Raw genomic sequence first — 13,198 nt, forward strand, 5'->3', positions numbered from 1 at the left:
AGTTTATCCATCTTATAGAGCAGCTCATTGACAAGGGCTCATGGTAGATACAAGATGGTGCTTCCTTGTGGACATCCTTTAGAAGGTCACTTTGTTCTAACTACATTTGCTTTATTTTTCTAGAGAAACAGAGGTTTCCATTCACATAAACGACACGCTAAATATTTACATATTAATTAAGTAGCGCTCTATCGCTTTAATTACTTTTTCTCAGTATTCAACTTTAATTAAAAAAGATTAATTGAAACATACTAGAAAAGTATAAAAGAGCTGAAATTATCCGGAAACTTCGCCAGACAAAAATGAAGCGTGAACTTTTCGTCGCAACACTTGCGTTGATTCATCTCCAAGGTAATAAATAAATTTATTTTGTGCATAATAAAAGTCAACATCAAATTATTATAATTACATATTTCACTTATTTTATAAAACTCTTTCTTCTACATCTTTAATAATTTTTATAAAACCACATATAATGTGATACTCAGTTATTGTGGCTTATGCATAAACAAGCTCTAAAGGTTGATGCATCCAATATACGATAATTTATTTTTATACAGTTTATTATTTATTACTTCGTATGAAATAATTTATATTATTTAAGCAGGATTCATATTATATTGGATACAGCACTTAACGAACTAATTTGTACGAACTTATATTACAGCCATTGTTAAATTCTCTTTTTGATTGAAATGAGTGGCCGTTGAGTTTCTTGTGTGTTAAATATGGTAAATATTTCTTATAATAATATGATAAATTCAATAATTTTAAATAAAGATATATTGTAACTATTCAAAAGCGCTTAGTTAGAGCCATTAGCCAAACTTTATTCAATTATGAATAAAGTTCATTTGTCATTGACTTGCCTATGTATAGTAGTGGTCTTACAAATAAACTTGGTTTAAAATTATACCTGAGAATAAACCAAAATATGCAGAATTTTGACTATATCGCTGGCAACACTGTCTATAAAATAATAATTCTGATGCATCTAGGAAAAGGTGTATCTAGAAAACGGGACCGCACTCGAAAATATTTAAGTTTTTCATTGATTTATATTCTATACACTTAACACTACTTGTACTCTAAATTTGAAGCTTCTATGTCTGCTAGAAGTGCTAGTTTTGATGATGGGTCAATCAGTCAGTGAATGACAAAATTAAGAAATTTCGACTATTAAAAATTATTAAATTCCAGATTTAAATTGAATGAAACATGTTCAAATTGAAAAAAAAATCATGTTTCTAGTTTTATCCACAACGAAGTTATCCAGGGTTGTAAATAGCCAGAAGAATGCTCCGAGAAAAGGATAGTATAGCCGTGCCGCTTGTTTTTGTTCGACTTGGTGATATTAGCTAAGAACAGAACAGGGACAACTTATACGGAGCAAAAGATGTAAAATATTCATAGCTTACCGTAACTCAATAATTAAATACATCATTATTAATTATTATTCGCTCTTATAAGCAAATCTACCTTAAATAAAATAAAACATTCTTAGCGCGGTTACGGATGAGACCATTTCATGAGTGTACAACGTTTATGTCTACGTCAACCGCAGCAGAAAATGAATAACTTTTAACTCCCATCATCTATCTGGTGGTTACAGGATATGCCAAAGGTACTCAGCCCAATGAGTCTTTTGAAATTGATGATAAAATTTTCGGGGGTCACGAAACCACTATCGAGGCATTTCCCTATCAAGCAGTTGTGTTGGCTAAAAGGAATGGACAATTTTCACTTTGTGGAGGCTCAATATTAAACGAAGAATATATTCTTACCTCTGCAAATTGTGTCGCAGGGTACGTACATTATATTCTTTAGTATAAGCACCTACAAGTTGACCACGAACAAAGGCATAAAAGGCATTTATCTTCTCTGAATTGATACCTTTAGTATTATAATTGTATGCGGTCAAATAGTTATTGGTTTTATTGGTATTGGGGAGCGCTTGCCCAGAGGTGACTTTTTAGCGGGAAACGAATAAACTTGTGTCTTGTTAGGGTTGAATTGGACTAAAGTACATGTTCCATTTTATTGCGATTTATTATTAATATTACATATACATGCGACTTAGTTACTAAACAAAATTGTAGTACTAAATAATTATCACATGCACCTCGTAATAAGGCATAGCAATGAACGACAGAGGGGCAGACATTCAAATATTTTATTTTCCTCTAAGTATTCATTAATTGTATAGTAACTTTTTCAAAGAGCTTATGAATTTTTAATATGGTTTCGGCTTTTAAGTGTTCTGGTAAGTTATTATAAATTTTAACTGACATTGGGTAGGGACTGTGTAATGTTAATTTAATTTAGTTTGCAAAAGATTATTTTTATAGCGAGGTGTGTTATGCCGGGGCACATCTATGATTTTATTGTATAGATTTGGGTGTTTTCTTACAAACTTATAAACATATTTCGAGTATATATGTGCACGGTAATGTAAGAATATTTAGTTTTTGAAAATGAGGTTTGCAGCTTTCTCTTTGTTTAATATTTGCAAGCAGACGACGTCGTAGTTATGACGCTTATGCGTAGGCGTGGTAGGCTATCACAGCCGTTTTTAAATTTGTAGATTTCTTTAGTTTAGATTTACTATTGAGTGTGGTTTTATTAATTTTGCGGTTACTAAAGAAAACTAAACTACGATGGCCTATGAAACATTAAAATAAGCTATCTAAAATAGCTACTTCAATAATTTTAAACACCTGCCTTTTTAAGAAAATTTATTGAAGTAGGCGCTACTTTGCGGAAATCCATAATTATACAAATGATTTATTTATTTGTTCATTATATATATTTATTCATTTGTATACCTGCCTTTTTGCTAAATTAAATATCAAAGTTGCTACATTACAAAAAAAAACTAGTGGTGTCGTGGGACACCGGATAAAAATGAAGTTTCTCATTATAAAAATATTAATTTTACTGATTTTTTTTTTATGTCGCAAACGTCAGAAAATTTCTGAAAACTTTTATTTTTATATGTCGTTGTGCGCGCGCAACGTAATAGTCAAATTAATTTATCTTCAATAACATCAAAAACGTATAAAGTCTGTAAGGAAAAAGAACCGCCGTGGCATAAAATGGAACTAATATTATGACTTTTATATGACTCATCCTATAAAATATTTATTAAGACGGAATATGAAAACATAATATTCTATAATAATTAACGAGTATCAAGATGTCATAGTCGTAATATTGCTTCTCGTTCTCGACCGGTAAAGACGTAGACGTGTTTTGTGTTGCACGCATTCCGCCGCTTCGCCGGACCCGATCAAAGATATACTGAAGACTGGAAGTGGTATTAAACTAATACGATGCTGCGTTCTCCAGTTAAATCGTCATCTCGTCAATCGTGACCTCACAGAGACAGTCTCGACTAAAGAAAAACCTATTCAACTAACACGCAAAAGGAAAGCTGAACCCGTCCTAGAAGTGATAGAGACCCTTACAGCTGATATAAACTCTCAATTTAAAAAAATGCGAGAACAATATGCTTCCAAGTTCGATGAACTAAGGATGGAGATGGCAGCGCGTGATGCCGCAAACGAAATTAAATTTCAGGAACTGGCCACTAAAGTCGAAGATTTACAAAAAATAAATAAAAAAAACGTCTCTATCATACAATATATGCAGGGGCAATTGGAAACCATTCAAAGGTTGCAGAGAATGAACCATGTTGAAATAAGAAACGTTCCTGTAACTCCAGATGAAGATGTACTGCAAATTTTAAAAAGCATTGGAGCCAAAATCAAAGAGGATATCCGACGAGACATAAGAACTGCTCACCGATTACATAATAAAAATAAAGAAAAGATGCATATAATTGCAGAATTTAACAACACCACAAAAAAAAAGTTCTTATCATCTTATAAAATATATAACAAGGTCCATACAGATAATAAATTAAATGCAGATGAACTAGGAGTGCCAGGTATGACGCGTTCCTTAATATATATGTCTCAGCTGAAAAGCAGAGAACTATAAGTTTTGCTGGGTGAAAAATCGTAAAGTTTTCATTAAGAAAACTGAAGAGTCAACGGCTATTCTCTTACGCAGCACTGACCAACTAGACTCCCTAAAGGAGGCTGGTAAAGTGAATATCTTGTGACTAGCCTGTAAATCCAAAACATATGCAGGCTATCAAAATACTCACCCTGTAGGATGTTATAGTCTTATTTATAGTATTACACGTTTTAGTTTTAATATAAGTATTCCTAATATTATTAAAAATTTATATTTATACTATGTACAAATGAGATACTCTAATGATAAGAAGTTCAGCGAATTAGATGGCATCAAGTACGGTCTCCTCAGCAATTTCTATACAGAAATGTAATGTAAATGTAATGTGATACCACAATGGCAGAGGTCCTAACACTCACTGATTTAACTTGATTATGTCATCAGAAGTAGTTGACTTGGCCTTGAACATCGACCATTTGTCAATATCCAAGGCCGTTATTATTGAGAATGCAGAGGAGTGTAACCGATATATCACACAAAGCAATGACGACTCACTGACTATAATTACACAAAATATTTGAAGCATATATAAGAACATTGATGAACTAAATGTTTTGTTATCAAGAATGAAATTAAATATTGATATCATAATACCTACAGAGTCTTGGCTTTGTAGTGATAGGACTAACCCAGTGCTTTCTGGATACAAATCTTATAAGACCTCACGACTACTAAACCAAAATGATGGACTAGTGACTTACGTTAAGACTTTATTGTCTTTTTCGGTAAGTGAACCGCATCTCCTTGAGGCGAACTGTCTGATTCTCACAAATGAAGATACATGCATAATCTGTATCTATAGGCCACCTGCATTCAGAGATACAAGCAATTTCATTTCATCCTTAGATTCATTATTGGTACAGCATAAATTGTTTAACAATATAATTATTGTAGGTGACATCAATATTAATATCAGTCCTGATAATATCAACACTAAAGCACAAGCGGATGAACTTTTATCCCTAGTTGCTAGCCATGGTATTCTACCTGGACATACTTTTAGCACCAGAAACAACAGCTGCTTAGATCACATTATGCTTAAAACTCGGCGAGAAAATATTGTGGCTGTGATTAATACAGATATCACGGATCATGCGTCAGTCTTACTTTACATCTCAAAAACTATAATGCGAGATAATACTGAATATAAAACTGTGAAAAAAGTTAATTATGAAGCTGCTCTAGCAGAGCTACTAGCCACGGATTGGAAATTCATTCTTGATTCTGCAGAGGCTGATGTAGCAACGAATAGGTTTCTCAGCTACCTATCAAATGTTATCAAACAAAATACTGTGGTAAAGAGAGTTGAGAGCGCTAAAAGAAAAATAAAGCCCTGGATAACCCCAGGTCTAATTAGATCAATCAGGAAGCGAGACAATCTGCATAAAAAGTGCCGTAAAGCCCCTAATTACGGTGAATTACAAAAGATTTATAGACAGTACCGTAATATGTGTAACTCCATCCTCAAAACAGCCAAACGGAAATATGAACGAAAATTACTAAATAATTCCATACATAAACCTAAAGATATGTGGCATAACATAAAACAAATCTGCAATATAGGTAGTGGTAAAAATAACGAATGTAAAGAACTACTCAGCTTATCCTCTTCTTCTACTGAGTCTGTAAATAATGTAAATAAACACTTTGCCACAGTATGATCCTCCCTTGCATCACATATAACTGCTAGTCTCTCAGAAGAAGTAATGTCCAAAAAAGAAAGTGAAATACCAAATACATACATACCTACTACAACTCCTGCATCATCGTTTGCTCTTTTTCTTGTAACTGAATCACAAATTATCAGCACAATTAATTCTCTCAAATCTCAAAGTGCCACAGGATGGGACGGAAAATCAAATGATTTTTATAAAAATTGTAAATATGCTATTTCCAAACCAATTACACATATTTGCAATACTTGTTTCGTGACAGGAGTTTTCCCCACTGCATTGAAAAAATCTATCATATGTGCCATTTATAAAGGTGGAGAGAGAAACAGTGCTTCGAACTATCGCCCAATCTCCTTGCTACCTGCACTATCCAAGATCATAGAAAAAATCATAAATAAAAAGCTGATGATATACCTAGAGTGTAAAAACTTACTATCGAATAATCAGTTTGGTTTCAGACCCAAAAAATCAACTGTTACCGCTGTAACAAAATTTACTTATGAGTAAGTCAATAAACTGGATTCACGTAAAAAGTGTTTGTTCATTTTCTTGGATCTCACGAAGGCATTCGACATTGTCTCTGTTCCCAACCTTTTACACAAACTAGAGCAAATCGGTATAAGGGGTCTTCAGCTAAAACTTTTTGAGAGCTACCTTACTAAACGCAAACAGACAGAATTGACAATTATCTAAGTGACGAGGTTGTTGACCACTGTTGACTGTGGAGTTCCACAAGGAAGCATACTCGGGAAAACGCTATTCACTATATACATTAACAAGCTTTGTAACATGCAACTACCTAACACTGTCATTTCAACATATGCCGACGACACTGTATTAATTTTTTCAGAAAGTTCATGGGCAGACGTTAAGGAAATAGCAGAAAAACTGGACTGTGCAGAGTAGCTAAATGGCTGAAACCATTTCCCCCTTTTCAATTTCAAGCAGAATCAGTCCCGATGAGAATTATGAGATTAAAATACATTCCTGTAACCATTTTCCAAATCGATCTGTCTTTTGCAATTGTCCAAATCTTGAAAAAGCTGACCATATTAAGTACTTAGGAGTCTACCTAGATAGACACCTGAGATGGGACATACATATCTATAATCAGACAAGTAGAATTCGGAAGCTAATAAACATTTTTAAAAGCTTACGACTTGTTGCTGATCCGGAACTTATCAAAAAGATTTATGTATCTCTGGTCCAATCGCTATTAACTTATTGCCGGTATGGGGAGGAGCCCCTAGATCATACCTAATAAGTATAGAACGGGCCCAAAGATGCATACTTAAAGTAATGTTTTTTAAACGATTTAGACTTTCTTCAAAGCAGCTGTACCGTGACAACAGACCAATGAGCGTGAGACAGCTGTATATTTTACATGTGCTTTTATATAAACATAATCAACTCCCGTATAACATAGTACGTGAACAAATAAACCAAAAACGGCTGCGACATAATGTCTGTCAAATTCCATCAAATAGAACAAAATTTACTAATAAACAAATCCATTTTTTATCAAGTTCTCTATATAATAAAATAAATAAAGATCTGAATATTTTTGAAATGACTAGAAATAAACTCAAAAATGAAGTTCAAAACTGGTTTCTTACAAAAGACAACAGAGAAACTGAAGAATTGCTAGAAATTATAACGTAACACTTTTAAAAATATTACTCCTGTAATCTCCCTAGTAAGTAAATCTACTTTAGGATGAATAAATGAAATCCACTTAAAAAAAATAAAAAAAAAATGATTAAAAAAAAATTATAATTTAAAACTAATAACTGAATCTTGTCGCTTCTAGTAGCTGCTAATAATGTGTCGATTCATGTCGGTATCAACACACTTATTGTTTTATTGAAGGTACATCTAATTTTGATACAACAGTGAAGTAAAGATTATATTGCGCAATGAATACTATTTTTATTAGAAACTGTGCTAATAATGTAGTGTGTTTGATTATTAATTGGTAGACATCCTGTTAATTAATTTAGTGTAACATACCAAAGATGTGAATCAGGTTAGCTACCTTATTAACTACTCAACTGCCGAAATGGTCTGGGTATGTACCGAAAATAATTTTACTTTACTTATATATCACATAACACGTATTATTTACATTACTTGAGCTGACCTAAAAAAGTAATAATTTAATTAATATACGATATTAATAATTAATACTTTTATTTCAATAGGCATACCGATAGATTTAAACTTTGTTAATTTAAATCTAGGTAATAATTTAGATAAATAAATATTAAATATATATAAAATATATATATTATATTATTAAATTGTGTATTTATAAGTTAATATTAATATTTATTGTAATTGTAATCGATAATAGTATTTCTTCTAACATGCCGGACAAACCTCTGTGGTTATTGGCCTGTTATATAATAATAAATTGTAATTATATTTTTCATAAAAAAACAAAAAAAAAAAGATACCTTCCGTAAAAGCAGATAATCACATATTCCTTTAGAATATATTATATCTATCTATATTCCACACCTATAATAAAATATACAATAATAAGCCTTCACTAGTATGTAGATAATTATCGAATAGTATAATTACCTACCTACATATTTACTCATTACTACTCATACCTTTAAATCATATTTTACCTACTTACATGGAATACTATATTATTTTATTTATTTGTTTTTCCTTCTCTAAATTTTTAAACTACTACTCAAATTGTGCATCATAATAGTCAAATCTACACATTCTTGAACTATGCAATCACCGACCGATACACGAGGAGTACTAATATCCTAGACACAGGGAAACTTAGTTAGGAATTAGAGCTCAGCCATGTATCAGTGGATTGTTGTCATAATGTAACTAATCTCCAGCAAAATAACTATTTTGTGGAAAAAGGCACAAGCTTTTATGACTGTTTTACATAAACCTACTATCTGTATGTACCCAGATCATTTAAGAAGTACTAGCAGTAACAACTACTTGTCTAGATTCATTTACCAATCTTAAGTACCTATGTAAACTTCTTCTTAATGTATGTACCTAATGGTATGTAATAATGTATGTATAATGTTGTGTAGTAGGTATTATCAGTATGTAACTTTGTAGTAACTTGTACATGGCTTACTGTATAATACGTTTTCTTTTAAAACAAAAATAAAATATTTGTATATTTGTATTTGTAAATGTGGTTATTAAATGAAGCTGCGCCCTCAAATCTTATGTCGGTTCTTGTTTCGCATAGACTATACAATATAATGTAAATGTTTTGCCAATGTAATTTTGCAGTTATACACCTATTTAAACATGATTTAAGTATTCGTTTATTGTATTTTGTTTTGGTTTGGCCTTGTTAGCAATGAAAAAATGTGTAAAATGATAATAATTTGTTACTTCACAATTATTTTTATAATATAAATAATTATTATCTTACGTTCCGTACATTTGTTCCCGGTTAGGGTACCCCTCCGCATTGTGCCATAAGGAACTTCGTTCCAAAAATATATTATAGTCTTTATTACTAGCCTTATCTCAACATGGTATTTATGTTAAGCAAAAAGTCCAAGAATTGGAAAGGCTGACCGACTTGGATTACATTTCATGTATTGATTAATTATATTATATTTATGTTGATATTATTATAATATCAATTCAATATTATGTGAGAGAGACCCGAGACCTACTTTCAACCTGAAAACTGAAAGATAACGCTTTGGAAATAAAAAATAATAATCTGAGTTTATTGCTAGCCTGTACAAATGCAATACATACAAAAATATATTTATTTATTTTAAATTAAAAATTAAACCTTAATTTAAATGAAAATCAATATCAGTGAATGTTATTTTTACAATAAAACAATAAATTCATCTAGTTTAAACTAAAAACCATTAAAAATTAGATTTTAGATATTAGTGATAGTAATATTCAAATATTTTTTTTGTGAAAACGCACCTGCATTTAAATTTATTTTAATCATCAACTAAGGCTAGATTGGAAGGCCTTTACCTAAAAAGCCTTCAATTATAAAGTTTCTAAAAAAAAAAAAAATTTAAGTACCACTTATGGACAAGTCTTTTTGTCGGAACCATTCCAAGACTTTGCAGACCATTATTGTATATCCTGTTCCACAGATATGTCGAGAACTTAAAATTATAGACCTATTTAAATCGGTACTATAACAGAGAAAGCATAATCCATCTTAACTTATATTTAAATTTGATAATTGACATCACTCAATTTGGTTTCGTACCTGCAGCCCTTGACATAAGTAAGCGACCAAACGATACAAAGTGTGATTTTCATGGCATTTGCTTCAAAAATAAACTATAGGATTGACTTTAGTATATTGCCATTTCAGGTATACATATACATACTAAAAGCACTACGGCTTGTACAAATATTAATCTATTTTATTTATATCTAGGAAAAAAGTTTTCGTGAAAACTGGTAATGCAGTCGTAAAGGCATCTATTCAGGTATGTACAAAAATGTTTAACATCCATATCCAGCAACAGTATTATTTAAATCGAAAATAATATACAGTAGCTACATGTAGCGAGAGTCTGTGGCACTAAAACTAGTGATGACAACCTCAGTAAATATCGATATATTAATAGTGGGAAACTAACTGGAAATGGTGTACTTTTTACTATTTATAACACGGAAAATGAACAAAATTAATTAAAAATGTAATAATACTTCAGAGTATTGTACGTTCCTTCGCAGCTATTTGTATTATACGTCAAAATTAGTTCTCTGGACGCTCGCGAGAGGCACAAACAATTTGCTGTCAAACATATGGAACAGCATGTCCAGCATTTGCTAAAGTCAGTGCGTGACCTACATAAATAAAGTTATTTTATTTTTTTTTTATTTATCTTCATTATTCCTAACAGTTCCATCCATACTTAGTAAAAACTGGTGTGATTTTAAATGTTTTTGAATTCTTTCATTTTGCCGTTTTCAGATCGCACAGTTAGAACCAGGAACATATCAGATACATCCAGACTACAACTTTAGTAATGATGATTATGGAATTGCCATAATAAAGTTGAAAAGAAAAATGAAGCTTGACGGGAAAATTAGGAAGGCCGTTGAACTTATAGAGTCTGGTGCAGATATTCCAGCTGGTACTAATATAACTGTTAGTGGATGGGGTCGTACTGTTGTGAGTATTTTCCAATAGTGCAAGCATTCGAGCTGCACAAAATGACGTTTGACTGGCAGCTGGGATGTACTGCGGAAACAGTTGCTAGAAAACTGCATTACAAATTAAAATAATGAAAAAGACTCATTCAAATGATCAATTAAATCAAATCAATATGTTTAAAAATGATACTTATCAAACACACCTGAAAAGTTTTACATGATACCATTTCTATTTATTACGTTGAGATTGAAAGATATACCGAGATTTACTAACCACAGAATAACCTGAAAAGTTTTTTTTATACATTATCATAACATTTTAAGATGGAATTGGGAGGCAAATAATATTTTTTTAATTTACTTATTTATATGAATTTTACTGGATATTTCGAGTTTGAATTTCAGCCGCTTCCTGATGGCTGGTATTTTGCGCTGCAGTATCTCAGAGCTAATATTACTTGAGATCCTTTACGTTAGGCAATGCATTACTTAGCTAATGCTCATTGGTTAGATATCAGTTACAGGACTTTTGCAATTTTTGCATAAACCTGTGGGAACTTCTTGAACATGATGCAGGAAAGATGGGTGCCCTTTTTCAGCCGTCAAGCAGCAACCTACAAACATTATTGTGTTTTGGTTTGAAACATTACTGGGCTAATTAGATAACATCAGCTTATGTCTCAAACTGACGAGCGGAATTACGATGCTGCCTAAAAATTTGTGTTTTTAAGACCACTGAGTGGCACTACATTGTATTTTGCAGAGTGTATATCTTACTTTCAGGTGGACGTCGTGCTGATCTCGTCACATTGTCTCATAAAAAATCCAGAACAACGTTGCTTAAAACTTTTTATTTTAATGATTTTGGTAACTTTTAGCAAGATGGACAATTTAGTACCAACTTACGGGCTGTGACAACGACATTGCAACCGGATGAGAGATGTAAACGAATTTTTTCCCAATACACGCCAAGAATGATATGTGGAGAAAGATCTGAAGGAGCCTATAATGCTTGCAAAGTAATTACTATTATTTTATTTTTTAATATTAATAAAGACGTGCTTTCTTAACTCCTTACCATCAGCATGACGGAATCGTAAATCGTAGTATACAGGTAATTATTATTCGATAATATTCTAGATTTGCGAATAGGGTTATCTGAAGTCCGAACCAAGGTGTATCGACTAGGTGTTTCAAATACTTAGAATTACTGAACGGTATTCGTTGAAGGTCGGTAAAGATTCCGCTCCAACTTCAACATACAGCGATGAGGAGGTGGAGACCACACATGAGAACAATTTAACATCCAACACACTTCAAAGACGACCCACATTAATATAACATATTAATAATTTGATTACCGCATAAAAAAGGCACCAAAAATATCAATCCAAAACTGGAACGGTCTCGACTGGTGAAGTCCTTGGTAAGAACTGCAGCCATCAAAATAATATTCGCGCTCCAATAAGGCTCCTCTAAACACAAGTCAACGGATCAGCCTAGCTATCCAACACGGAATTTCTGTCAGAGTTATTGGTACGCTTCCACGTTATAATAGTTTTAAATTCGTATAGTCATAGTTATTGTAAATATAGTTATAAGATTTGTTTTGTTTTGTTAATATACAGATCTCCAAGTAATTTCTAATGAATTCAAATTTAAGTAATAACTTTATTCTATATTAAGTGCGACGTTATTATTGCGCTGGTTGTATTTTATTATTTAATATCAATCTGTGTTTGTTTAGGGTGACTTTGGATCTCCTGTCGTCATTACCAAATCTAAGAAACAAATAGGTACTGCATTGTTCAGTGCCACTGACGCCTGTGCATCTGTTATTTATGCAAAAATAGCAAATGGAGAGATCAGAAACTGGATAAAATCTGTTACAGGTGTTTAGAACATCAACACTTGATATTCTTAAATACAATTTCATTTCAATAAATTGTTATAAAACATGTCGTATTTAATTTAAACCCCTCTTATCGATGTGGCAACAAAATCATTATATTATAGTATAGCTGACGTACATAATTAAAGAAAATTTATGATGGATTAATATCTTAAAAAAAGTTTAAGAGGATAATAATAAGTTTTCACCCTGGTACTCTCGAACTATAATGAAAGGCTGTACAGAAAAAATATGGGACCATTCAAGATGGAAAGAACTTTAACAAAAAAACAACCGACTTCAAGAAAATTATGTTTTCCAAAACAATACAATATTCACTAAATAGCGAAAAAATTATTGTGAATTCTTCTACAATTTAATAATCAACAAATTTTTAGAGTTCTAAGGAAAATGAAATGAAAAATATAAGACTACCTAAAAGTCAATG

At 31.8% G+C, this 13,198-nt stretch overlaps 1 protein-coding gene across 2 annotated transcripts; it reads left to right on the plus strand.

The window, feature by feature from the left end:
* The first annotated feature begins 253 nt into the window (after positions 1–253).
* On the plus strand, positions 254–12,817 carry LOC126966083 (trypsin-7-like). 2 transcript variants are annotated; one of them, XM_050809964.1, is made up of 6 exons: positions 254–351; positions 1,613–1,805; positions 10,135–10,186; positions 10,678–10,878; positions 11,738–11,878; positions 12,607–12,817. In XM_050809964.1, the coding sequence occupies exons 1-6, from the start codon at positions 303–305 to the stop codon at positions 12,757–12,759; spliced, it is 789 nt and encodes a 262-aa protein (XP_050665921.1). In that variant the 5' UTR covers positions 254–302; the 3' UTR covers positions 12,760–12,817. The 2 variants fall into 2 exon arrangements, 1 of the variants encoding a protein (XP_050665921.1); XR_007729659.1 differs by lacking the exons at positions 254–351; positions 1,613–1,805; positions 11,738–11,878; positions 12,607–12,817 and adding an exon at positions 3,003–7,782 and having other exon boundaries at positions 10,069–10,186; positions 10,678–10,697.
* Positions 12,818–13,198: the final 381 nt, after the last annotated feature.

The sequence above is a fragment of the Leptidea sinapis genome, chromosome 1, assembly GCF_905404315.1.
Source record: "Leptidea sinapis chromosome 1, ilLepSina1.1, whole genome shotgun sequence".
Lineage (NCBI taxonomy): Eukaryota > Metazoa > Arthropoda > Insecta > Lepidoptera > Pieridae > Leptidea > Leptidea sinapis.